Source organism: Zootoca vivipara, chromosome 17 (genome assembly GCF_963506605.1).
Source record: "Zootoca vivipara chromosome 17, rZooViv1.1, whole genome shotgun sequence".
Lineage (NCBI taxonomy): Eukaryota > Metazoa > Chordata > Lepidosauria > Squamata > Lacertidae > Zootoca > Zootoca vivipara.
Window position 1 is genome coordinate 25,989,690 of NC_083292.1, and position 27,668 is coordinate 26,017,357.

General features: G+C 46.6%; 1 protein-coding gene across 3 annotated transcripts; it reads left to right on the top strand.

Moving 5' to 3' along the window:
• Window positions 1-27,481, top strand: ARHGAP30 (Rho GTPase activating protein 30). Of its 3 annotated transcripts, XM_035098682.2 has the most exons (12): window positions 1-556; window positions 12,176-12,278; window positions 12,758-12,899; window positions 13,716-13,798; window positions 14,036-14,143; window positions 14,411-14,538; window positions 15,351-15,519; window positions 16,022-16,122; window positions 17,133-17,210; window positions 17,943-18,443; window positions 19,514-19,755; window positions 21,406-27,481. In XM_035098682.2, exons 1-12 carry the CDS (start codon window positions 448-450, stop codon window positions 23,671-23,673), a joined length of 4,032 nt encoding a protein of 1,343 aa, XP_034954573.1. In that variant the 5' UTR covers window positions 1-447; the 3' UTR covers window positions 23,674-27,481. The 3 variants fall into 3 exon arrangements, with proteins under 3 accessions (XP_034954573.1, XP_034954572.1, XP_034954570.1); XM_035098681.2 differs by lacking the exon at window positions 1-556 and having other exon boundaries at window positions 10,784-12,278; window positions 16,025-16,122; XM_035098679.2 differs by lacking the exon at window positions 1-556 and having other exon boundaries at window positions 10,785-12,278.
• Window positions 27,482-27,668: the final 187 nt, after the last annotated feature.

Sequence of the window (27,668 nt, forward strand, 5' to 3'; positions counted from 1 at the left end):
TGTTCTGAACGGGAAGTCGGGGTTTAGAGGCAAAGCTGAACTCACTTCCTGTTGGGCTCTGGCTGAGAACAGAAGCGTAGCAATTCTCATCCCCACACACTTCACTTCGGGCCCTGGGCCTCAGCAGTCCCACCCGTGTCCCCCCTGCACCAAGACTACACTTTTCATTGCAGCAGCGCTGGCCAAGGAGTGCCTCTCCGCGCAGAACCTGGAAAAAATATTGGAGCGCATCGGCCTCCGGATAGCCTAGAGCCATTTCGTCACAGAGAGCTGATGGCCCAGGGAGCAGCCATGGGTTTAAGGAAACAGAAGGTCTCCACGGCATTGGAGGGTTTTTGAACAGCTTCTGCAGAGAGAGGGCTGGGGGCCCAATGAGCCCCCAGTGGCCTTGGGGGCAGAAGGAGACGAGGGCCACTGAAGGCTGAGAGCTCACCCGCCTCGACACACATGTCGCTCGCCATGAAAGCCCGGCAGAAGGTGAAGCGGAAGGGACAGGCCAAGGATCGGGTCTTTGGGTGTGACCTAATAGAGCATCTGCAGTTATCTGGCCGGGATGGTAAGTGATTTGTCTTTTCGGAGGCCGGAAATGTCTTTGCCTGGTAGCCTCCGGCATCCATTGCCCCCAGTAGGAAATGGTTTGAGAAAAGGGGTCCTGCGCCTCAAGGATGGCTCAGAACACCTTATTCGGCTTCAACAATGGGCTTGGGCTGGGCATCTAGAGGGGTCCCGCCATCTCCTTCCTGGCTGGCTCCAAGCACCACAGAGGCATCGAGAACTTTAACAAAGTGCTTTGTAAAAGCTTTTTGGAAGTTATTGAAATTGCAAATGAGTAACATTGACTGTGACATTGACACCTCCAAAACAAAACAAAAACTTGATTGTTTTTATTTATTTGAAACATTTTCAAAACCACCCTTCATCCAATAGATTCCAGGACAATGCATGATGGCATAATATTATAATATATATTGTAAATTTATTTATTTTTCCCCTAAGGAGTCAAAGGTGACAATATTATATTACTGTATATATTATATTATATTATATTATATTATATTATCCATTATGCAAGCACCTGAGAGGCTACAAAACTATTAATAACAGAGGCCATTAAACCTGGGGAAAAGCTTAACCCAGAGATACAGCATCTGCTTTGCACGCAGAAGGACTCTGGTTCAATTCCTGGCATTTCCAGGCAGGATGGGGTGTCCCCCCCCTTCCAAAACCCTGGAGAGACACTGCTGAAATAGATGAACTAGGAGCTTGGCTCACTATGTACCTAACCAATTTAAAACACCTGGTCAAATTAAAAACATCTTAATCTTCTGGCACCAAAAAGATTGCAATCAGCACCTCCTTGGGGAGTGTATTCCAAACTTGGTGGGGTATCATGGATTTGTGGGAGCCCACATAGGAGACTGCCATGGGTATCTGTCTCCTGGTCCATCAGCAACACACACAAAACCCCCCAAAGCAGTACCAAGAGGAGGGGGGGAGTACCACCCAGCATGATTTTGTGCCCAGTTTTCCTTTTTTTAATATATATATGTATTATTTATCTATAATATTTGTGCCCTGGCAGGAGTGCCAGCTTGGCCTCATGACTGTGGGTGCCCGGGGCCATGGGTGCCATGCAGCGTGCATGGCCCTGGCACTTAAAGTTGTGGGTGTCCGGCACCTTCAAGGGGAATTTTGTGGGTACTCGGGCACCCAGGGCCTCAGGGAGTTGGCACCTATGTGCCCTGGCCTTCTAATTCCCCCCTCTCCCTCAGAAAAGAAATCACAGATCAGCTTCTAAAATGTTACTATAATAAAACATCAGATTATTTTTTTTTAAAGGATCAGCATAAATGTAAAACTAAATAGTATAAAACAAAGGGTGTTTGAAGCATTTTCAGATAGTAAGAATGAACGGCCATGCTAATCTCAACATCCTCGTTCGCTAAAAGCAGATACAAATGTTTTAACTTGGTGCCTAAAGATAGAAGGTTGAACAATACATCTTCCTACCTAGAATGGCCTGGTGAGCCAAATGGGGTGGGCTGGTGGGCCAAGAATGGCTCATGGTGTAGAAATTGCACACTTCTGTCTCAGTGCATAGGCAGGCACGGGAAGAGATGGACTGTCCTTCAGGTATCCTGGTCCCAAGGTGTGAAGGACTTTTAAAGCTCAGAGCCAGCATTTTGAATTGATCCCAGAAGCAGACCAGGAGCCAGAGCAGCTGGCCCGGCACTAGCAGACCCCCCAAGTATCCCTATTTTCCAGGGACAGTCCCGGATTTACAGAAGCCGTCCCTGTTTCGGATGTGATCCCAGAACGTTCCCACTTTTCCCAAGGCTGTCCCTATTTTCATCGGAGAAATGTTGGCGGGTATGGTAGGACGTCCCTATTTTCATTGGAGAGTATGGAGTTATGTGAACCCTGAGTCAAGGAGATACAACTTTGAGAAGACATCTGAAGGCAGCCCTGTATGTTGTTGTTGTTTAGTCGTTTAGTCGTGTCCGACTCTTCGTGACCCCATGGACCATAGCACGCCAGGCACTCCTGTCTTGCACTGCCTCCCGCGGTTTGGTCAAACTCATGTTCGTAGCTTCAAGAACACTGTCCAACCATCTTGTCCTCTGTCGTCCCCTTCTCCTAGTGCCCTCAATCTTTCCCAACATCAGGGTCTTTTCCAAGGATTCTTCTCTTCTCATGAAGTGGCCAAAGTATTGGAGCCTCAGCTTCACGATCTGTCCTTCCAGGGAGCACTCAGGGCTGATTTCCTTAAGAATGGATAGGTTTGATCTTCTTGCAGTCCATGGGACTCTCAAGAGTCTCCTCCAGCACCATAATTCAGGTTTTAAAAAATATTTAATGTTTTATTATGTTTTTATTTATGTTGGAAGCTGCCCAGAGTGCAACCTAGTCGGATGGGTGAGATATACCGTATTTTTCTGTCTATAAGACGCCCCCATGTATAAGACGCCCCCTATTTTGAGGGACTCCGATTTAAGAAAATGGAGGGAGATATTATCTGTGTATAAGATGAGCCCAGATTTTGAACATTATTTTAGAGTAAAAAACCATACATGGAAAAGTACGGTACATAATAAAATTATTGTTATTGTGGAATAAAGGTAAAGGGACCCCTGACCATTAGGTCCAGTTGTGACCGACTCTGGGGTTGCGGCGCTCATCTCGCGTTATTGGCTGAGCTTCCAGGTCATGTGGCCAGGATGACTAAGCCGCTTCTGGCGAACCAGAGCAGCGCATGGAAACGCCATTTACCTTCCCGCTGTAGCGGTAGCTATTTATCTACTTGCACTTTGACGTGCTTTTGAACTGCTAGGTTGGCAGGAGCTGGGACCGAGCAATGGGAACTCACCCCGTCACGGGGATTCGAACCGCCGACCTTCTGATCGGCAAGCCCGAGGCTCTGTGGTTTAACCCACAGCGCCACCCATTGTGGAATAGGACGTCCCTATTTCCATCAGTGAAATGCTGGAGGATATTCCCTAGCATAATAGGATCATAATATCCAGGCCTGGTCAGCAACCTAGGAAGCTATATTCTGAACTGAAGTTAGTATTGTATCTGAACAGTCTGTAATTCCTCACAGTACTCTAATCTGGAAGTTACTGGAGCCTGGAGCCTACCTCTGCCCATGTTAGGGTTGTAGCTGGCATACCAGCCTAAGATGGGCAATATAGGAAACAGTATTGGGGTTTATCCACACTTACCTTTCCTCCATTCTTTTCTTTTCTATATATAAGTTTATTTATTTTGTTTTTCAAATTAACTTTTTACACTCACATATCCAACGTACATCATAAAATCAAGATTCCATAGAATCTCCTGGACTTCCCTCCTCCCCTTTGTGGGTCCTATTGTTAGTCATTTCCTCCTGCATCTTTTATGATAATCCAAATCCTTTTCCTCTCCATTATATCCAAAATTCACCATGAAACTACAGGTGTCATTCCAATCCTACTAACGATTTTAACTGTTTACGATGATTCTTCAGATAAATTATAAATTCCCCCCGTTCCTTATTAAAAATTCTGGTCTTCCTGATTTCTGGTTCTTACGGTCATTTTTGCCATTTCAGCATAATCCAGCAATTTAATCTGCCACTCTTCGCTGGTCAGGACTTCTTTCCATCTTTGGGCCAATAACATCTGCGCAGCTGTGGTCGCATACATAAATAATCTTTTCTGCTCCATTGGGATTTCAGCACCTAGAATTCCTAAGAGAAAGGCTTCAGGATTTTTTTTAAAGAATAAATTATTTTAAACATGAAAATGTTCTTCCACTCTTTTTCAGGCATGATTCACGCTTAAAGATTCTAGGGCCAAGCATTTTCTATTTTGCCCCGGAGCCTTCCTTTTGCAAACTTGCTCTTTAAAGCTCAATCAGAGGAAATGGCAAGCCATAGAAAACCCAAATGAATGTTTGCTCTGATTGAGAGCTAAAGAGCGGGTTTTCACAGGGAAGGTTTGGGGCAGGGGGGGCTGGGAACGCTCAGACATGGAACTTTTAAACACAGCCCTGTGCCTGGGAAGTGCAGAGCAAAGGTTAAGTGTGGATAAGCCCTTATACTAACTGATTCAGAGCATAAGAACCTGTTGGGTCAAGCCAATGGCCCATCTAGTCTCAGGGTTTGGTTCTCACATTGGCCAACCAGATACCTGTGAGAAACCAGTAAGTAGGATCTGACCACATGTGCCCTCTCCCCTCCTGTGGTTTCCAGCGACTGGTCTTCAGAAGCATTACTGCCTGTGACCGTGGAGGCACAGCACAGACATCTGTGCTAGTAGCCATTAATGGCCATTTTCTATGTGTGTGTTTTTCTAATCCTCTCTTAAATCCACCTGAATTGGTGGTCATCACTGCCTCCTGTGGGGGCAAGTGTGAAGAAGTAGCGTATTTTTCCGTGTATAACACGACCCCTATTTTGGGGGACTCCCCCATGTGCACTATCCGTGTATAAGATGACCCCCAATTTGAAACTTGAAAAAATAGGGTGGAAATATAGTCTTATACACTGAAAAATACGGTACTTTCTTTTCTCTGATTCTTCCAACATTCTGCTTCCTTGGATGTCCACAGGCTCTAGTAATAATAATAATAATAATAATAATAATAATAATAATAATAATAATAATAATAATAATTTATTTATACCCCGCCCATCTGGCTGGGTTTCCCCAGCCACTCTGGGCGGCTTCCAACAGAAAAATAAAACACAATAATCTATTAAACATTAAAAGCCTCCCTGAACAGGGCTGCCTTCAGATGTCTTCTAAAAGTCTGGTAGTTGTTTTCCTCTTTGATAAGGCCCTCTGCCTAGTTCCCTGCAACTTGGCTTCTCGCAATGAGGGAACCGCCAGAAGGCCCACAGTGCTGGACCTCAGTGTCCGGGCAAAATGATGGAGGTGGAGACGCTCCTTCATGTATACTGGACCGAGTGTCATGAGAAAATCTTTTCTGTATCCACTTTCTCCATGCCAGGTGTCATTTTATAAACCGCTGTCTTGTCGCCTCTCGCTTGTCTTTTCTCTAAGCGCTTGGTCCACCTAGCTCGGTGTTGCTTGCACAGACTGGCAGCAGCTCTCCAGGCAGCGGACATTCCCAGCCCTACTTGGAGGTGCCGGGGATTGAACCTGGGGCCTTCTGCGTGCAAAACATATGCGCTACCTACTGAGCTATGGCAAAAGGGTCTCCATACCGAAGAGACAATCTGTACCTCCAGTGTGTAAAATGGGTAAAGGGGTATAGACACCTGTTCCTTCAGACGGAGGGCAATCTCATCTAAAACAGGGCAGGCATCATTCACCTGGCAGGTAAAAAAAACAACCCACCCTGGGGTCTCTATTGCATCACCTGGCATGAGGTTTTAGAAGCAAGAGGCAGCAAAGAAGCAAAGACCCAGTGGAAAACTCCACTCGAGTCCCCCCCCTCTCTCTCTCTCTCTCTCTCATGCTTCTGAGATCTGTGAGCTGTCAGATCAGGGGCTGGTAGGGTATGAGACACACAGGAAGTGAGCTGTGGGGAGCAAGCGGTGTTCTGGTGTTCTTGTTTGAATTTGCAAGAGGAGGGGAGGGGAAGGGAGGCGGCCCGTGCAACTTCCTTGTTTTGCTGGTCCAATTTTGGCGATTGCATCAATTAGGTGCTTGAGCAAGCGAGAGAAGACACAACAAGCAACAGTGGCAGAGCATGCCGGAGGCTGCTACTTAATACTATTAGTAGTACTATCATTATCATTATTTATTTATTGCATTCAGGGCCGTCTTAAGCATATCCGGCGCTGTGGTGCAGAGATCCCTCTGGTGCCTCACCCTCCGTTTCCCAGAGTTGTCAACCAAGCCTCTGCAGGGATCGATCTCCTCCCGCGGGAGCTTGGGAAGGAAGCTGCATGCCCGCCAGCCATATAGTTGGCAGGGCACAGCTGGCGGGTGTGCAGAAGGGAAAGGGGAGGCCGCTGGCAAAGCCGCGCTGCTCCCCCACTTGCTAGGGCGCCCCTGAGAGGCCGGCACCCTGGTGCAACGCGCCAGTAAACCCAATGGGAAAGACGGCTCTGATTGCATTGATATTCCACCTTTCCCCCAAAGAGCTCATACAGTGATGGCTACCAACTTTGATGGTTTAAAAGAGGAGCAGGCAAATTAATGGAGGAGAGGGCTATCGATGGCTATTAGCCACAATGGCTCGGCTCTGCCTGCACAGTTGGAGGCAGCAATGCTTTTTAAGGCCAGTTGCTGGAAACCACAGGAGGGGAGAAGGCTCATGTGCTTGGGTCCTGCTTGCAAATTTCTCTCAGGCTTCCTGCTGGCCACTGTGGGAACAGGATGCTGGTCTAGATCCAGCCCTTTGGCCTGATCCAGTAGGCTCTTATTATATCCTTACGGCTTTTATATTGTTCTTCCCCTCCTCATTTCATTCCCACAACAACCCTGTGAGGTAGGTCAAGCTGAGAGGCAGTGACTGGGCCAAGGTCACCCAGTGAGCTTCAAAGCTGAGTGGGTATTTCCACCCCGGTCTCTCCCAGGTCCTACCTAGTCCAGGCATCCCCAAACTTCGGCCCTCCAGATGTTTTGGACTACAATTCCCATCTTCCCCGACCACTGGTCCGGTTAGCTAGGGATCATGGGAGTTGTAGGCCAAAACATCTGGAGGGCCGCAGTTTGGGGATGCCTGTAGTCTAACCCTAAATGCCTGCATACATTCCCAGGGCTTAGGTGGAAGAAAACTTGGAAACGGTTGAGGTTGAGGTCTCTAGTTGAAACTGTAAACTATAGGAAAACTAGACAGCAAGTGCCTCAAAAGGACGGGCAAAGGCAAAGGTTATCTGTTGAACACACATACCAAAATGCTGTAACCTTTCCAAAGAGAAAAGTTAGGCAATCCTTGCCTAATATTTATGTACCCATTTAATATGCAAGCTCCCTAAGCACAAAACGCAGTAAGATAATTAGAACAAGAAAAAGGAAAATGCATATGCATCATTTGAAACAAAAAATACAAAGATAAACGTAAGTAAAAATGAGAAGCTATCAGTAAAACATTCAGTTAAATATCAGTAAGGCATCAGCTGCGTGCTCAGCCAGGCCAAATGGTCCCCTAAACCACCCAAGTCCGTCCTGGATGCTTTGTAGTTACTTCTCTGCAGGGAGCTTCAGTCTCCAATGCAGAAGGTATGAGTGTGTTTTTCAGCCCAAGAGAAATTTGCAGGGAACTTTCAGCCCTTTGTATGGAAAGTCCCAGGGGCCTCATGTTTGTGGTGGGCAGGGCCGGAGGCATTAGTGGGCGCTGAGGAGCAGCTGTTATGGCTGCTGCGTCTGCATCCCTGACCCATCCTCTGAGGAGGAGGTTCAGGGAAGAGACACTGATGCAGAATATGTCCCTGTTTTCATCTGAGGAGTGTTGTGGGACATGGGATTCTGAGTCAGACCACTGGTCCATGCAACTCAGTGCTGTCTACACTGACTGGCAGCGGCTCTCCAGAGTTTCAGACAGGGAGCCTTTTCCCAGCCTTGCTTGGACATGCCAGAGATTGGACCTGGCACAGGTTGTACTTAAAGCAGGTGTTCAACCGCTGAGCTGTGGCCCTTCCCTTTGTGCATCTTCCCACTGCCTATTAGTATTAGTATTGTTATTATCTACACATTAACATACCGCCCTCCCTCTCAGCAGAGCCCAAGGCAGTGAGCAGCATAATAACTGGTATACAACAATTGTACGCCATAATTTTACTGCCTCTGGGCATGCCCAAATTCACGCGAGGCCTTTCCATCATTTGATCTCCATACCAAGAAAAAAGCTTCACTTGCTAAGTCTCTGCACTGCTGTTAAAGGCAGAGGAGCAGGGCACATAAAACAGGTGGCAACCGTAGTTGAATACAGCTCATCTCTCCCACCCAGCACCCAACATTTATATCACCTCTGTAAAGCAAGGCATGTTTGCACAAAAGCTTCGGGGGAGCAGCTACTGTCCGTACGGGAGAAGCAGACCCCTGCTCTTGTTCTCCCAGGCTCCTGCAGGCCCTCTCTAGCAGAAGGACGGGATAGGGTTTACACCGGGGGTGGTGTGCTCTTGAGCAAGCTCCCTTTTTATGTCATGACATGCTCTAATCCAGTCCTCCGGGCGTTGCATGTGGGCTACTGTCAGGGTTTATACAACCACTCCGCTTTCCGGGAAAACGTTCAAGGAAGAGCGATAGGAGGCGTGTAATGAGCACAATTAGATGGTATCTGTTAATGACAGGGCTGCTTTTGGCACACCTGGGCTGTTGCTTCGCAATCGGGGGGGGGGGACAATCAGCAGGAGCAGATCTCCCAAAGACAAGGTGTCACTTTTCTAGGCACGCATACCTGAGATGGTCCTTGCCAGTTACATTAACCGGGTGGAGCTGCCAGGATGGAGCTGGTAGATTCCTAGGAAGCTCAAACCCTGCAGCAATCTCACAGATGAAAATAAGAAACCTCCATACCTTCTGTCTCTAACACTGAAGTTTTTGATTGCAGCAACTCCCCTATGAGGAAAGGTTGCAGCGTTTGGGGGCTTTTGAGTTTTGGCGAAAGGGTGAGTAAGAGGTGACATAGAAGTTTATAAAATTCTGCACGGCATGAGGAAAGCTTTCCTCCCTCTCTCATAACACTGGAACTCGTGGACATCCAAGGAAGCGGAATGCTGGAAGATTCAGGACAGAGAAAAGAAAGGATTTCACACAGTGCTTAAACTGTTAAATTTGTTCCCAAAAGATGTGGTGATGGCTTTAAAAGAGGATGGGATATGTTCATGGAGGAGAAAACAGCTGATTGCTACTAGACATGATGGCGATATTCTGCCTCCACAATTGAAAACGGTAGTGCTTCTGAAAAGCAGTAGCTGGAAATGGCAGGAGAGGAGTGTGTGCTTAGGCTCTGGTCCTGCTAGTGACATCTGGTTTGCCGCTGTGAAAACAGGATGCTGGACTAGATGGACCCTGGGTCTGATCCTGCAGGCCCTTCTTATGTTCTTTTGTTCCTCCTGTCTGCTGTATCCATTGAATTTGTAATAGCATTGCCGTCCATTGATCTAATAGCCAGTAGAATAATTGTTCTTTTGGTTAAAGGTGCATTGAGATGGCTCTTTTGGTTAACGGTGCATGTTATCAACAGTCCAAAAAGTGCCATGCACACAGATTTGGAGGCATATGCCCTCTAGCTGCATGAAATTAGGGATGGGTTGAGCAGCTAATTCTGTGGGCTCATCCACACATCCTTTTGTGCCATGTTTCTAGACACAGGTCCAGGCTTTTCCAGAATTTCTTGTGAGGAAAGTGCTTTGAAAGCGATAGCTCTGTGAGGTGAATAGAGGCCTCCTAACCACTGTCAGAACAAACTACAGCTCCCAGGATTCTTTGGAGGGAAAGCCATGTGACATGTTTATAGTGGTGTCAGAGTGCTTTCAATGCATGGTATGGCTTTGGCCCAGGTGGGAAGGAGGAGGGTAAGTGAAAGAGGCTGTTTAAAGTGGCATCGTAGTGCTTTAAATGAGTGGTGTGAACACGGCATGAATGAGGCAGGGCACTTCTAAGCACATGTTGCTGGGGAGGAAACAGTGGGGAAGGCCCTATTTGCAGTGGAGCATAGCCTCTGGACATCCCTGTGGGATTGCTGAGAACCTTGTTGTGGTACCTTAAAGACATATCAAGGTATTATTCCAAGAGCTTTCCTGAGCTAAAGTCCATGACGACAGACCCATGAAGTAATAACCTTCACTCGCAAGTACAGTTGACTTGCAGCTTACAAGAGGGTTGTGTTCTGGGGACAGTGTGTAAACCAACCCTTAAAAAAACCGTAAAAAGACTCTCTGACCACCTCTGCACTCTCTCCAAAGGCCGCTACAGATTCTCTCTGCGCCTCTGAACGCAGAGGTAGAAGGAGGGGAGCAAAAAGTGGGGAAGGGTTGCATCTAGAATAGGTCATTTCTTTACATCTAGAATATGTCGTTTCTTGGAAGCGCATTCTTAAAAACTGCTATACAGTTGCTTAGCTGAGAGCTTCAGTTCTCCTTCTGTGTGCATTTTGCTTCCTGTCTCTGCTTCGGAAATGAAATCACCCAGGGACTCCACCCAGACATCTACCCTTGATGAGAAAGTGTGTGTGTGTATGTCTCCACACTTGCCCATTGCACATCAGATCTATTTTGTTTCCCTATTAAGTGTAGATCTTGACATTAGAGGCCCAGCGGACAATGTTTGATGGATTTCTGTATTTTAATAATTTGTTGGAAGCTGCCCAGAGTGGCTGGGGGAACCCGGCCAGATGGGCGGGGTATAAATAATATATTATTATTATTATTATTATTATTATTATTATTATTATTATTATTATATGTTAACTGGGTTCCAAGCATCTCCAAGCCTGCCCATCTCTGAAACTAGAATGGATTTCTGATCCATTCGAGATCCCCATAAAAAAGCAAACACAAGCAAGTTTTGTATTTTTAATTTTTCAGTTGGTTTGTTTACTGGTACCTTCCCTACCTCATAAAGGAGCTATTTCAGATATGCACAGGCCACTTCTTCCAGCTACTCAAAGGAGCTATGTTGTTTAAAATCATATAAAATCAGTGTGGTAACAAAATCATGAAACAAAACTGCAATCGTGTTTTAAAACAGCCCTGAATCTACTAAATCAACCTGCCTGCAAATCCCCCTGCCGCAAAAATAAATTAGTCCCAACAGTAAACAGTAAAAGGCAGGCTTCTCACCTCACACATAGTTCGCCTCTTTCCTGTTTATACCCTCACAACAAACCTGTGAGGTTGGTTAGGCTGAGAGACTGTGAATAAGCTAAAGGCCACCCAGTGAGCTTCATGGCCAAATGGGGATTTGAACCTTGGTCTCCCAGGTCCTAGTTTGACTCTAACCACTGCACCACACTAGCTATACAGTGGTACCTCGCTAGACGAATGCCCTGCTAGACGAATTTTTCACTAGACGAATGGGTTTTGCGATCGGAGGTTGCCTCGCAAGACGAATTCGTTTTGTGAAAAATTCATCTAGCGAATCGCGGTTTCCCATAGGAATGAATTGAAGTTCAATTAATGCATTCCTATGGGCAAAAAATAAAAATAAAAAAATTCAATGCATTCCTATGGGATTCGCAAGATGAATTTTTTGCAAAAAGAATTGACTCACAGAACGAATTAAATTCGTCTTGCAAGGCTCCACTGTATTACCCTTTCTGTCAGGGATTTGGAGATTTTTTTTTTTAACTGTTCAATCTTATTTCCGGTGGGTAAACCCAAATCAACTGGTGAATATTTAGACAGGGGGCGTGGGTTTTGTTGTTGCTACTTATCCCTGCAATGGACTTCCCCCAAAGAATTCTGGAAACTGTGGTTGCTCCTCAGAGATTTACAATTCCCAGTGTCATTAACAGCGCCCAGAATTCTTTGGGGGAAAGTCATGTGTTTTGGATGTGTGTTGGATGTGCTTCAAATGTATGGTGTCGAGCTGCCCTGTGGCTGTCCAGAATGGAGGTCCCTTTGGTGGTGGGCCCCAGGAGGCCCCACGGCCAGCCCTGCAGGGTGGTGATGATGCCAGCCCTCCCGGGAACAACAGCAAGCTGCCTTTCAGGGCGATTTCGGCCATCTGTCAAGAGGCACCGCCATTCCCCAGGCTGACTCTCAACCCTTTCCCAGTTCCTCAGGTTCTGAAGAGCTGCACAGAGTTTGTGGAGAAGCACGGAATCGTGGATGGGATCTACCGGCTGTCGGGAGGTTCCTCGAACATCCAGAAGCTGAGGTAAAAGCCTGCCGGCATTATTCATGTGTGGTACCCACTGCCGGAAAATGTGGTGCTGGAGTCGCCAGCTTAGATGGCTTTCAAAAAAGGATTTTTTTTGGAAATTTATGAAGAGGAGCAGTGGGTATCATCTGAAGGCTGTAAGCTGTGATCCATAAATGGAACATCCCTGCCCAAAAGCAGCCTACCTGGAATCACAGCTTAAGAATCCAACCTCCAACAATGGATAATCTACCACCTTCTGAGGGAGTCCGATCCATTGTCTTACAGCTCTTGCCATCAGAAAGCTCTTCCTAATATTTAGCCGGGATCTCCTTTCTGGTCATTTGAATCCATTGCTTCAGGTCCTGCCCTCTGGAGCAGCAGAAAGCAAGCTTGCTCCATCTCCCATGTGACAGCCCTTCCGATAGTCCAGATCTTCTGGTGTTACTATATATTCCACTGACTTTTTCCTTCCTCCCCTTCCTGGCCCTTTGCAGGTTGGAATTTGACAACGACCGGGGCTCGCCTGACCTCAACTTGTACCTCCAGGACATCCACTGCGTGAGCTCGCTCTGCAAAGCCTACTTCAGGGAGCTGCCCAACCCGCTCCTCACCTATCAGCTCTATGATAAGTTTGCTGTGAGTATGGCTGACCCAGGGCATATTTCGCACTAAGGGCCTTCACTCTAGGGCAGGCCAAAGGCCACATTATCTTCTGCGGAACCTTCTAAGAGCCATATGCCAATAGTGGGTGGGGCCAAGGGCAGATGTGGGCAGGACAACAGGTTTAAATTTCAGCTTTGAACAGTAGGCTAGTTTCTACACCCACCCAGCTCTGCCTCAAGCAAGAGTCATGGAATTACAGCGTTGGAAGGGACTCCAAGAGTCATCTAGTCCTCCCTCCCTCCCTGTAAGTCATTATCAGAGATCAAGGACAGATTCCAGCCAAGCAGAAGGAGGCAAAGCAGGGCCAGTGAGGGATGTGGCTTGGGAGAGGAGGTGTGGCCTGGGGAGATTCCCGAGGGCCAGAAAGAGAGTCCTGAAGGGCCGCATTCGGCCCCCGGGTGTGAGGTTCCCTGTTCCCTGCCCTAATACAGTACATATAAAGTGTTGCTTTGTTGTGCTCACCAATACAGCAGTTTCCATGTGCTTTCAATGTGCATTGGACGTGCTTTAAATATACGGTGTGGATCTACCCTTATTGTGTATAGATTTGCATGCTTCTAATTGAATCATCAAATTGTAGAGTTGGAAGGGACCCAAAGGCTCATCTAGTCCAACCCCCTGCAATGCAATGGCAACTGTGGCTCAGGTCTGGCAGATGACTGTACCCGATATCCAAAATTATCTGCTTTCAACGTTTGGTATTGCATGGCAGGGTGGGAGGCATGCTGTGGAATTGAGCAGACAAAATGGTGAGTTGAGTACCTCTTTCCTCTCTCCCACTTCACCCAGGATGCTGTGGCCATCCAGATGGAAGAGGGCCGGCTGGAAAAGATCAAGGATGTGCTGAAGGAACTCCCAGCGCCCCACTACAGGTACCTGCAAGGGCCAAAAAGCCCTCGCACATGTGCGAGAGCTCACGACATAAAAAGTAGTGTCCCGATTTTTGTCCCCCTGTAGATTGCTGAATGCTAGTATGACTGGTGAGGAGATTTCACAGTCCAGTTGCTATTGATGGATGCTGGTGGTTGTGATTTCTCGTTCAGTTGACCCTCACTCTGTTTCTCTCTCCCCCCCCCCAATCTTTGTTTTGGCTTTGCGTCCACCACAAGGACTTTGGAGTTCCTGATGAAGCATCTAGTTCACATGGCCTCTTTCAGCTCCGAGACCAACATGCATGTACGGAACCTGGCCATTGTCTGGGCTCCCAACCTGCTCAGGTGAGACATAGCAGCTTTTATCAAACAAGTTCAGTTCTTGGTGAACCATCATTGACAGCAACTTTGTTTAAGGCCTGGCGAAGGGGAATTGGACTGAAACAAAGGCAAATTTGGGAAACTAGATTTCTGAACAAGGAGGAAGAAAACTGGCCTGACAATCAGGAGACTCTTGCTCAACGAACGAGTGTCAGCAAGACCCACAACACCCACTCCCAACCTGTGCACCTCAGCCTCCTTAGGCTTCACCTCCTCTCCCTCTCTTCTCAGGTCCAAGGACATTGAGTCGTCTGGCTTCAACGGCACAGCGGCCTTCATGGAGGTCCGCATCCAGTCCATTGTGGTGGAGTTTATCCTCACCCACGTGGATCAGATTTTCAATAATGTCCCTCTCTGTGGTAGGTTTTTATGTGTGACAGACGAATACCATAGAATTATCGAAAAGTGGAGTTGGAACTCCTTGTGGTGCCCTCCATTGCAATACCCCTCCATACACATTCAGTACACGGGCCTTGAGGGGAGGTGGGGGGGGGCACTTCAGCAGCCCTAATGAGCTTCCCAAAGAGCTTTCAAAATCTGAAGACCTCCCGAGAGAGGCTCGTTTTGTTGTGGTGACAGCATATGGTTTGTTTGTTTAGTTTCTTTGTTGCATTTATCCCCCAACTTTCTTCGCAAGGAGCTCAAGCTGTTGTACAAAGTTCTCCTCTCCCTCATTTAATTCCCACAACAATCCTGTGAGGAAGGTTAGGCTGAGAGTCAGTGACTGGTCCAAGGTCACCCAGTGAGCTTCATGGCCGAGTGGGGAGATTTAAACCCTGATCTCCAAAGTACAGTACAGTGGTACCTCGGAAGTCGAACAGAATCCGTTCCAGAAGTCCGTTCGACTTCCAAAACATTCGGAAACCAAGGCACACCTTCCTATTGGCTGCAGGAAGCTCCTGCAGCCAATTGGAAGCTGCGGAAGCAGCGTCGGACATTCAGGTTCCAAAGAACTTTCATAAACCGGAACACTCACTTCCAGGTTTGCGGCGTTCGGGAGCCAAGATGTTTGACTTGCATGGCATTTGGGATCCAATGTACGACTGTACTAGTCCAATACTCTTTAACCACTGTACCACACTGTCTCTCCTGCACTAAACTAGCTCTCTGGCTTTATTCCTCTGCTCACTTAATTTCCTGATGATGCTGTTTTTCTTCACTACTGCTATAGCCGGGAGCCGGGAATCTCTCAGGAAGTCCCTTCTCCTTGCGGGCTCACCGGTGACCTTTAGCGACGAGAAATACTCCTTTTCCTGCAATATCCCAGCTGCGCTGAACCAGGGGGATGGCCCACCACAGATGCGACCCTACCACACCATCATCGAGCTCAACGACAACAAGTACACACCTCCCTTCCCTCTCTTTCCCCTTCCCATGTTCACTTCTGTATTTGCTTGCTGAGAATTTCCAGATTCTAGTTACAAAGGATGGCATCGGATGCCCATTTTGCAAAGCGACTACAACCAGACGGCATTAAGCCCATTTTGCTGGCCGGGCTGCAGAGAAAAAGGCACATCCCTACCTATGTGGTGGGGTTGCCCCCAGACTGTGCAGTGTTGGTCACAGATATTCCAAACCCCTTCATCCCCCAGCAAACTGCACAGTTGCCCCCAGCCCTGATTATTTTATCTGGTGCTGTTTTTCTTGCACGAATGAGAATAGTAAATCCCTGCACAGAGATTTGTTGATGCTTATTTTAGCTGCAGACAGACAGGAAACCCCCTTCCCTCTGCCCTCACTTCTGAGGACTTAGAGAGTCCTAAGGATCCCATTGGAAGTGGCTCCAGACATGATGACTGTCCTGCATGCAAAATTTATAACCTCCATTCCAATTCTTCACAGAAGAAAAGGATCCCTTAAGGCAAAGAAATGGAAGTCAATTTTCAACCTCGGCCGATCCAGCCATGATGCCAAACGCAAGTTGAACAAGCCGGAGGACAAAGGTAAAAGGCTTAACACTAAAGCTCACTGTAACTGTTCAAGCAGACTAAGAGTTAAGTGTGCCACATATGGGTCTTTCTGTCACTATGCCATTGATTATTTTTCCCCAACAAAAGCACCGAGTGCTGCATTATAGTGAAGATCAATGGTTCCCACAAAGTTTTGGGCCACTGTACCTTTGGTTCTATACACTCACCCCCAGTACCCCCTGTAAAACCGTTGTTCAGAATAGAAGGGCTATAATAACACAACCAAATTCAAAGCAGTAATAATTAATTGCACATTTAATTCAAAATGCATTTAAAATGTTTAATTAATTCAACAAAATGGATGAACTTGATACAGTGATAGCAGCTTTTCAGAGCCTGATAGTCGTTTAGTGTCCCCCTGCCACCTCTTTGGGAACCACTTTGGTTGTAGATTCCACCAGAGCTTTATTAAAGAGCTTTATTAAATATATGGGACCATGATATACGAGACAACTTTTTCTCTAAAGAATTATCTGGATGTTGACTGCTAGAATCTCTGTTAACACAACAATGAAAGACACGAAAAGATTTAAGCTTAACACTATGGTACAGTATAAAAAACATCTCCTGAACATTTATTTGCAGTGTGGTGGGACTTTATATCTTACATTTCATCTGCCAACATGCAAGACTCTTCACAGACATCAATAATATAAATTTGGATTGATGGGAAAGATCAGAAACCAGGAAGATCAAGTATTCTTAAAATATTGGAATAACTTTGTAATATATTTAAAAGACCACTGTAAACAGTTGAAATCATTGGCAGGGATACAATGACAATTCTATGAAAGATAAATACCGTACCCACTTTTTGTATGCATCCCTCCTGCAGTTCTTTTGGTTCATTATGTTGATGTTGCTTCTTTTATTTTGTTGCCTGCAAAAGGAAAAAAATATATACTATTAAAATTCAACTGAAAAAAGGTTTTTTTTTAATGAGGCTCTGATTTGGTTGGCTCAATCCTGCCTTTCTGTTCCAGATGACAAAATGGGAAAGATGCGTCTACGGCCGGCCAAAAGCATGGATTCCCTCAGCTCCATGCCATGTGCCAGCGATGGTAGGTGCAGAAATATCTGGGATTGTTTACATTCACTGCTGAGGGGCTGGCTGGCTTTTGCCCCACTTCTATTCATTCTGGAGCATAGAGATGGAGGAGACAGAAGGACTCGGGTGTTTCCCCAAATCCTGGAAGGACTTTAATCCTTATAATTTGGATTGCTGGTATTCAAGGGTTTGGCAGATTGCCCTTATTGAAAAGGCATCTCCTTAAACTAAAAAGTATCTAAAGGGAAAAACTCATTTTTTTGGGACATATGACGTGATTTCTTTAACAAATATTGAGGCACATCGGCATATTCAAACATATAGCTCATTTAATACTATATAGAACCTTTATTCTCCATAATGATGGATTATACTCTTATTTTCATATATCCTTACTATTTGTAAAGGAAATCTTTTTATGAGTTAATACTTAATTATCCGCTTGGAGCTGTGCCTTATCTTTGTACTTTTGTCCTTCCAGGCTGTGACCCTTTACAATTTAAGTTTCAGATCCTTTGCTTTCTTTCTTTATGTTATGTTTGCGCTTTTTTTGGTTGACAAATCAATAAATAATAATAATTTTTTTTAAAAAACCCAGCAGCGTACCTATTCACAGTAATCTCATAGCAAATTCATCACAATATTAAGGCTACTGGAAGGCAACCTTGGAAAAGGTTTGGGGCCCAGGCATGGGGCCCTGTCTTTTGGGTCCCTCTCTGATCCAGCTCTCTTCCTTTGGGTGCAGATGACATTCAGCTGGGGAGGAAGATCTCCCAGAAGCAGCTCACTCTGTGCCGTGAGAGTTTTGATGGCCCGGCTTCTCTCGATAACAGTTTCCTGCTGTCGGAGTCCGAGGAGTATACGGAGAGGCCCAAGGCTGAAGAAGCACAAGGCGAGTCGGAGGGTGAAACCACTGCCAAGTCGGAGCCCACCACCCCGAAAGCCAGCAGGTCCAGCCTTGTCGGGGTGGCCCCTCAAGGGAGATCCCCCAAAACTGGGCGGAACCGCGCGGAGAAGTGCGCCGGCGTCCACATCTCTGGGCCTTTCTCTGTCACAGTCCCATTCCACATCACTTCCAACCTCAGTTTGTCCCGGCTAACGCGGGGGCTCGAGTGCCCTGCCCTGAGCCACTGTGCCTTGGAGAAGGACCCTCCTGAGACCTCTGGGGCCAAAGAAGATGAGCCTTCTAAGCAGAAAGAAACTGAGGAGAAGCTGGTGCCTGTCACAAACAAGGAAGACGCTGGATGTAAGTAAGACAGTCTCCCCAACATTTCTTCCACCTACAAGCTGCCTTGGTGGTATAGACCAGGGGTGTGGAACTACTTTTGGCTCCATGGGCCAGATCCTTCTCACTGCCCCCCCCCTTCATTTTACCAGGCAGGGGTCTATGCAAGCCCCCTTCCTGAATCCGGAAAAAAGTATGCATGGAATCCTGCAGGATTGAACCTATGCCCATCAGCTGAAGATCAGCTGTCACAAGTGGTGTCAGCTGATAGGCAGGCGAGTGTGGTTTGAGCCAAGATGGGCCTGCAGGCTAGAGCTTCTCTACTCCTGGTGGCACTTGGGCCCTGCTGCCAGATCCCCCAGTTTGTGCCCACTGGCGCATTACACAACTGCATGAAGAACCATCTTCTCCTGCATGAAACCTGCCCATTCCTTAACATCACCCTTTTGAGGCTCTGCTCCAGGTGCCCCCAGTTTCAGAAGTTAAGCAGATGACAGCAGGTGAGAGGGACTTTTCAGTGGTGGCACCCTTCTTGACCTGGGAAATGGCCCTACTTACAATTGTTAGGTATTCCCAAAATAGTACAGATGAACACCTGAAATGTGATGTATTTAATCAACTAGAGGAATCTTAGCTGATTACCTATATGAATCTTCATTGATTCATCAAATAAATCTGCAAAAATGGGTATATAAGAAATAGAATGGATTGTATTCAACTAAGCTCTACACATAATAATGGGCAAATGTTAACCATGCCCACTAATTGCTACTTTGAATATGACTAGCATGGGATGCAACCCAATAGTTCTAACTTACTAACTTACTCAGACCAACACGGCTACCTACCTGTTACTAACTTACTTTACTTTTAAGTGATGCAAACTAAGGTCAGAGCAAGTATCCCCCTTTTCTCTCACAGGGGAGGGAGGTGCTGTTGTTGTTGTTTTGCTAAGATTGCACTCGCCATCTGCAGTTTTCCTAAGTACTTGCATTACAAAGAACTTGGGGCTCACCAAGGAGCTAGTCCCTGTCATGGAGAACTGACTTGCTCTTTGCTTCTTCTTCTTTTGCTTCCTCTTATTGAAACAGATGCAAAGGCAGGAGGCCTGTCTGATTCGGAAGAGAACCAGATGTCTTTGGAGGTCCAGGACTCCTTCTCTTTCCTGGACAGCCAAGATGCCTGGCTGGGTGAAAGCATGGATGGAGACCAGCCCCGGAAGAGCACCAGCATAGTGCCTGATTTTGCAGGCAGTGGTGTGGACAGTTCTCCACTCACGGAGGACGACATGAGCAGTGGGTTCATGAATGAGATGATAGGAGGAGGGATGCAGGTGAGGTCCATTTACCTAGTTAAAAAAAGGCAGGTGCTCTTCCACCCCATCCTTGAGTCTCTGTCCTAGCAGGAGCTGCACATCAGCTCCTACCTGACCATTTTGGCAATTCCAAGGTGGGAAGGGAGGGAAGAAAGGAGTCCTTTGGAGCTAGAATCTCCTACAATCTCCATTGTTTATTGTTCTGTATTGTATCGTTCTTATTAGTATTTTAATTCATGCAGAGTTTCTTAATTGAGTTGATACAGCAACCGAGAAATTTCATTGTTCCCGCAAGGGGACAATGACAATAAAGATTTATTCTATAAGCAGATACACACAACAATGCATAGAGCTCTGTGGGGGGCGGGGATCCATTAACATAAAATTATGCTGCAGAAATAAAGTGCAGCATGGGGATTGACCCTTTTATGCATATTAAATGTGTGTTTTTGGCATATAATCTTGTATATAATTGGATAGGGCTCTTTTTAAAAGGCAATGCACAAGTGTGTTAAAAGACATTAAGTGAGTGCTCAGTAGCAGAGGTGATCCAAAGTGAGCAAAGCCCAGGACAGATAAAACCAGGCATCCCCAAACTTCGGCCCTCCAGATGTTTTGGACTACAATTCCCATCATCCCTGACCACGGGTCCTCTTAGCTAGGGATCATGGGAGTTGTAGGCCAAAACATCTGGAGGGCCGCAGTTTGGGGATGCCTGGATAAAACAAAGGACTTCTTCAGGCAGTGCATAAACTATGGAACTCCCTCCCGCAGGAGGCAGTGATGGCCACCAACTTGGATGGCTTGGAAAGAGGATTGGACAAAATTCATGGCTATGCTTTGCTTCCAGGGTCAGAGGCAGCAACCCTTCTGAATACCAGTTTCTGGAGGCCACAGGAGGGGAGAGGGTTCTTATGCCTGGGTCCTGCTCAGAGGCTTCACAGTGAGACCTCGAGTTGGCCGCTGTGAGAATAGGGTGATGGGCTAAGTGGACCATTAGTATGACCCAGAAGGGCTCTCCTTAAACGGGTTGGAACTGCCTATCATCTATCTATCTATCTATCTATCTATCTATCTATCTATCTATCTATCTATCTATCCATTCATCTAATAAAATTTATATATCACTTGATAGTAGAAAAAAAACCTCAAAGCAGTTTACAAAGAAGATAAAAACAATGAAATTACAACTAAAAATTTACAACTGTAATTTAAAACATACAGAAAATTAAAGCCACAGTAGAATAAACTAAAACACATTAAAACTCATACAAATTCCATCCATAAATTCCCTTAAAACCCAATAGTTGGATTTGGGCACATGGCGTGTTTTAAATAAGTTTTTATTTTACTTTTTAATTGTATTGGTTTTGGGTTTTGCTGCCCTGGGCTTTTTTTGGAAGGGAGGACAGGAGAGAAATGTAATGAATAAAGAAACAGGCAGTTTCTTATGCTCCTTTCAGCCCCAGGCCTGGGGCTGATGGAAGTTGTAGTTCAAAGAGCCTTGCTGTCTGGTGCCTAAACCTATGGAGAAAGGGAGGTTGTTCTGTGTGTTTGCTATATTCATTATTTTTAAAAGGGTAACTGAGTAAACGAAAGCAAGAAAGATGAGTGTGTTTGAACCAAAGAGGAGCCTTATTTAAAACTCTTTTCTTTCTCTACCTCCAGCTGGAGATGTTTCCAGCTGTTTCAGCACTAGATTACCTGTCCATTGAGGAGTGTATGAACGAGCACTCGGAAGAGGAAGATGACCAATATTATCTGGCTGTGGGATGTTCAGATGGCGAAGAGGTTTCTAAGGAGGTTGACAGTGAAGAGGTCTACTTGAGTGCTTTTGATGACCTCAGCCCCTTAGCTGGCAAATTACAGCATTTCCAGCAGCCAGATGAAGACCAGGCTCTTGATGACACCCATCTCCCAAGGAGCACGTTGGACGATCAGCCCTTCAGTCTGGCCGGACAGCCCTCACCTGAAGACCCAGACAGCTCCCATCTCTTTGAGGTTGGCAGGGAGCCTCTCTTGGATGGCCCTCCAGTTCACAACTTCAGGTTAGATGATTCCCAGCTGGATCCAGATTCAGCCAATCCATCTGAAGAAGAGTTGCAGGCCTTCCCAGATTCTGCTACTGATTTCAGTCAGTTGGAAACACTCATGAAGGCTGAATCTGAGACCACCCAGGTAGATCCAGGCTTGGCAGCGTTGCAGATGGAAAGCATAAACACCAGAGGTGAAGATGACCTGCTTCTAGGAACAGGGTGCTTGATGCATCCCAAATGCCCCGATGGAGTTCCAGAAAACCCTGTGCAAAGATCTTCGGTTCAAGAGAATCAAAACCATGCAGCCCAACCGAGCCTTGAAAATGAGCAGGAACGACACAATGCATTAGGTATTGAGCAGGTTGCTAGATCTCCTTGCATCCCCAGCATAGCGGCTGATGGATCTACCGTGGAGGTAGATGGATTGTCTGACTGGCACCCAGACTATGAGTTCCCATTTCAAGAGGCAGAGCAGCTACAGAGGGGAGAGACTGCTCTTCATCCTCAGGCAGCAGCAGCTCTTTCACCCCTGGATGTCTCCACTTTGCACAGAGCTCCACTTTCCTCTTTGCTGGACAATTGCTCTGAAAACGCTTCTTCCGAGATGTCTCCAATGCTTGCGTTGAGTCTTGAGCCAGGTGCTCCACCTGAGAGATCCCCTCCTGATGGCTCCTCGCCTGACAATTGCAATGGGTCTGAAGCCTCGTCGCTTGGGGCCCCTTCTCTGCAGGGCTGCCCAGAAAGTCCTCCACAGACACCACCGCATTCAATGCCAGCGAAAGCCTACGATGCCCTCAAGCACGACCTCTCTGACGGAAGCGTCTCCATGAGGTTGACCTCGCATGCCATCAGAGTGCAGCAGGCGAAATCTTTCCCGGTCGTGCCTCCGAAACCCCAGTTTGCCAAGATCCCTCCGTCCTTAATGCCAATATCTCCGACCAAGGAAGCCTCCCTCATGTGGTGTAGCCCACCTGTCCCAGAAAAGAACTGTAGAAACGGGATAAAAGAGGGGACCAACGAAGGCTCTCTGCGCAGGCCCCTTCGCCCAGCCAGCCTGGACATACATTGCAACACCCCCGATAGCATGGAAAATGTAAAAACTCCCCCAGCTTCTTCCAAGCTACCCACCTCTCCAGGTATCTGTCTTGGCGATTCAGGGGCCCTGCGAAAGCAGCGGAATTCCATGCCTGTGAGTTTAGAGAAATATGACAGAGATTATGAGAGCAGAGGAGGAGACACAGTCCCAAAGCTACTGCACTCCCCACTGGACAAATACAGCCTTTGGCCCAAGAGCAGTGATGACCTCCCTAATACAAAGTGCTCTCTGCTAGAAAGTTTGGATAAACACAGCAGCAGCACTACCACCACCAAGGGTGAAGAAGGGAAGGGTGAGCCCTGCCAAAAGCAACTTCCGGTGCCTCTATTGCTCAGCGAGGCTGGTGGGGCTGCCCTCCAGAAGCAGAGATGGGCCAGCTGGCGCAACGGGAACAGCATGTCGTTTGACGAGGCCGTCGCTCTTGCCAAGGAGAGGCACGTGGGCCAGTCCCCGGTGAGGAGGATGCAGACCTACTGTTTTGGCGACATGGAGGGGCTGCATGGCCCTCCCAGAACAGAGAGGCCTCCCCCGAACCCCAAGCCCGCCCTGAAGCCTCTGGGGCAGCGGCCCCTGAGACCCCCGGCCTGCGCAGGCACAGCCGCAGATGCCCTTGTCCCGGGGAAGCCGCTTCTTGCTCCAGCGTTGCCTGACATCATCCCAGAAGGCCAACTCTCTCCAAACCTGGAAGCTCTGTCCCTTCCTCAGGATCTCCCGCCAAGGAGAAGACTGAGCTTGACGAAAGCAGGGCGGCGTGCGTCCAACTCGGAAGAGGTGCTTTTAGCAGCACAGCAGGAGCGGAGGTGATTTGCTTTGGCAGCCGGTTCCCAAATCTGGCCTTCAACTGTGCTGCCTGGTGCTGCTGTGACCTTGGACTTCTGCACTGATGTGGCACCTCCCCACCCACCCAATCAGGACACAAAGGACTGAAGAAGAGTCTTGCTGGAACAAACTAACCTTAGCTAAGAATCATCTCTGCTTCAATCAGAGACCAGCCAGAAGTCCACAAGCAGGGCCTGCGAAAGCAAGAGCTGCAGGAGCCGCACCCACGGGTGATACAACCAAGGGCAAGGGCATGTCATGTGGGTGCTACAAATTGGGGTAGCTGCTCAGATTTGAGTCCTGTGCGGTAGGTAGGGTGGTAGATAGCGATGTAGAATAAATGCTATTGTGAGTGAGTAGGCTTAAATTGATGCAACGGAAATGAGTAAGAGAAAAGGAAAAAAATACTGCAAATGTACCATTCTGAAATGTGCGCATCTTCTGTGCAGGCAGGCATCCCCTTAACTATTAACACATATTGGATGGTTGCATATAAAGCTTCCCTTTAATCAGTCATAGCTTCTCCCAACAAATTATGGGAAACGTAGTTTGTTACAGGTGCTGAAATCTGTTAGGAGGCCTCTATTCCCCTCACAGCAGTACAATTCCCAGAGTACCCTGTGAGGAGGGAATGCCAGTAAAAGCACTGTAAGAACTCTAGCCGTGGGTGGGAATAGGGGATTCTCCTACCACCCTTAACGTACTATACAGCCCCCTGGATTATTTGGGGGAAGCCATGGCTGTTGAAAACTGTATCATGGTGCTTTAAATGTATGGTGTGAATGAGGCCGAAGTTGAACTGTTATATAGCCTACATCCCACTCGGCTTTTACCCTGAAGGCCTGAATGTACTTATAGACGCAAGAGACAAATTTCTGTTTAGCTCTCTCTTTAAACATGGAAGGATACTGAGCGAGATCACTGCCTTGAAGGTTGAGGCTGTCATAATATTTTACAAACTTATTTGGAAGGAAGTCCCGCTCAGCAATGTGAGACTTACTTCTAAGTAATATAAAATGCATAGGATTTTGCACGTAGACATGCACATGGGATCATGTTTGTTACCTAGAGGCTCTCAAACGTCCCAGAAGCAATGGGTGACAGTTACCAAACAAAACAGTGTTTCTCCACTATGAATTGGAAAATAAATGTCCATGCTGTTTGGTTGGTACTAATGAATATTTGTACGTGGCTGCCATGATGCTGCACTCAAGAATTTGCAGAACATAATATGGGGGACACAAGCTAGCCCACATGGGCTTTGTGGATGACAGAATATCCTGGATCCTGATACTAGGGGTGGCTTGTTAGTCCAGCCTTTGCCAACCTGGGGCCCTCCAGATGTTTTGGACTACAGCTCCCATCAGCCCCAGCCAGCAAATGGACACATGGTGGCTGGGGCTGATAGGAACTGTAGTCCAGAAATATCAGGAGAGCCCCAGATTTGTAATGCCTGTGTTAGTCCCTCTTTCCAGTAGAGAGCCCAAAGGAATACTGTTACATGAACTTTATTCACTGGCTTAATATCAGTAACGTTTTATCTCAGAAGTCCAGATGTTTTGCCTCATGATTCTCCCTTTTACACAGGAAAAAAAGCAATGGTATTTAACTCAATGCATTTTCATATTCAGATGTCAAGTGCAGGCTATACTCGGTGTGTGTGTATTAAATTCAGAAAGCAGAGCATTTGAAAAACACTTATCGTGTCTGTGAAACTGTTTATTGACCCCGCTTAGGAACGGCTTGTTTAAGCGGCCTATTGGGTGACTGAAGTATAAAAAAGATAGGAGGAAATGTATGTGGATAGCCAAATAGTACCAAGATTAGCATGCCAGCCAAGAAAAACCTGTCCTGGTTTGTATATGGAGTGTGGAAAAGGGGGCAGATTGGTCACTGGTGTGAGAATGGGGGTGTTACAAGGACTGAGTTGTTCCCATTTTCAAATGCTGTAAAGTGTGTGGGGTTTGTCTAATCCTAACTGGTGGCACTTCCTCATAGCAGGTTAGTGTAGACTTAGGTCATATCCACACCACACCATACATTTAAAGCACAATTAACACACATGGCTTTTCCCAGAAAACTCCTGGGGATTGTAGCTTACCCCTCACAGAACTACAATCCTCAGCACTCTTAACAAACTACACTTCCCAGGATTCTTTGGGAGAAGCCATATGCTTTAAATGTGCATTAAGTGTATGGTGTGGGTGTGACCTTGGTGCTGCCCGTGCAGGTTTAGTGGTAGAGTCCAAAAGATTTCCGTCAGATGTGGTAAGCAACGCTTTTCTTCGTGGCTTCTTCAGCTATTCTTCAGTAGCCATCAATATTTTTTAACACTTATGAAATTGTTTAAAATAGCCGCATCAACGCCAATGAAAAAAGTTTGCAATAAATCTTCAAGGTCTTGTGATGCCTAAGCCATACCTCAACATTTGAGACAATTTGATCTAGTGGAATCTTTACTACTAGATCTACTGTGGAGGTTTGGGTTAGCCTAATGCATTTTTAAATTTGCTGTGCTGGTGTTTTTAACAGGTGTCTTGATATTTTTTACCTGCTTCTGGGGCACAACTCTGGCATGAGGCTGGCCTCAAGTGAAGGTGTTGCATTTGGGCTTTTAAATCTGCCCAGTCATGCAGTTTAGTGAGTGGACTCGAGTCAAGTTGCCACAAGTCACCCTCCCTCTGCCTAAACTTTTGTAGAGTTGGTGCAGTGTACCAGCTAAGACCTGAGCTACAAAACAGGAAATTCTTGGTTCGGATCTTGCTTCTGCCATTCACTCGTTAGTTGTAGGCGAGCCATTCTGCCTCAGCCCTCTCGTCTACAACAGTGTGAAGCAGGTAACGATACTGATCTACTCTGCAGGGTGCTTGTAAGGGTTACAACATTTTGCATCATCTCATGCTGCTAGGTGGAAGGTGGGAAAGAGTACCATCTGCTATCACTAGGGAGAAGCATTAACATCACAGATTCCTGACCCCAGTGGCTCTCTTTGTCACCAACAGAAGAGCAGCAACTATGGGTTCTATTTTTGTAATGCTTTCATCTGTCATGAGCCTCTTTGAAGGGAAGGCTGGGTATAAACCTTTAAAACAAATAAAATCATATTTGTAAAGTGCTTTGAACATTCACAAGTGCTACACACTTGTCAATACAATTGTCCTTAATGAAGTACTGGGTTGGAGGGCAACCACAGGATAAAAGTCCAAACCGGAATAATTCTTGTAATTCTACCTGTATCCAGTTTCCTATTCCAACCTAATGCCATTTTCAGAGAAGAAAATTATCCTGATCCAAAAAGAAAAAATTATTTGCAAGTTGCCAACAACCAATATGACCTATATGGAGCTGCTTCCTTCAAAACAAAACACAGCAAAGGCCACCATAGTTTGCACTGATTATGAGAACATAAGGAGATCATAAGACACTGGAGTCCTTTACCAATCAAAAAGGATTTAAGGTTAAATCAACACCATACAGATAAAACAGACACCACACACTTTTATAGCACATGACTTCTCCCAAGCATCCTGGGAACCGTAGTTTGTTAAGGGTACTGGGAATTGTAGCTCTGCGAAGTAAAGTCTTGAGTTTTAAATATGAGTTGGGTGTGCTTTAAATGTACATTAAGGATCTGTCAAAGAGTAAGCAGAGGAAACTTGTTGCCCACAACAAAGATGGCAACACTAGGCAATGGTCCTTCCTTATTGGTTAGAGATGAGCCAACCCCATGTTTGACGTTAGAAATTGACAGCTGAAGGCAGCGCCCTTCGCTAAGATGGCGGCCACCGGAAGTTAGACACAGACATTGCGCTCCCCCTCACACCTCCTCATGGCATGGCATAACAAGTGAATTTAAAAATAAAAGTTCTCTCGTGGCCTACCTGCACTAGTCGGAAGTGCAGGTGACCACGAGCCGCTCCATGACGGCGCTGGCGAGAGGAGAAAGCCCCGAGCCGCCTCCCTCCCCAAAATGGCACCGG

Excerpts from the sequence above, each read along its gene's own strand:
- ARHGAP30 (XM_035098679.2), top strand. The coding sequence starts at position 11,962 with ATGTGCTTCAAATGTATGGTGTCGAGCTGCCCTGTGGCTGTCCAGAAT. Across the intron at positions 16,123-17,132 it reads GAACAAGCCGGAGGACAAAG|ATGACAAAATGGGAAAGATG; the intron begins GTAAAAGGCTTA and ends TTTCTGTTCCAG. Across the intron at positions 17,211-17,942 it reads CATGCCATGTGCCAGCGATG|ATGACATTCAGCTGGGGAGG; the intron begins GTAGGTGCAGAA and ends CTTTGGGTGCAG.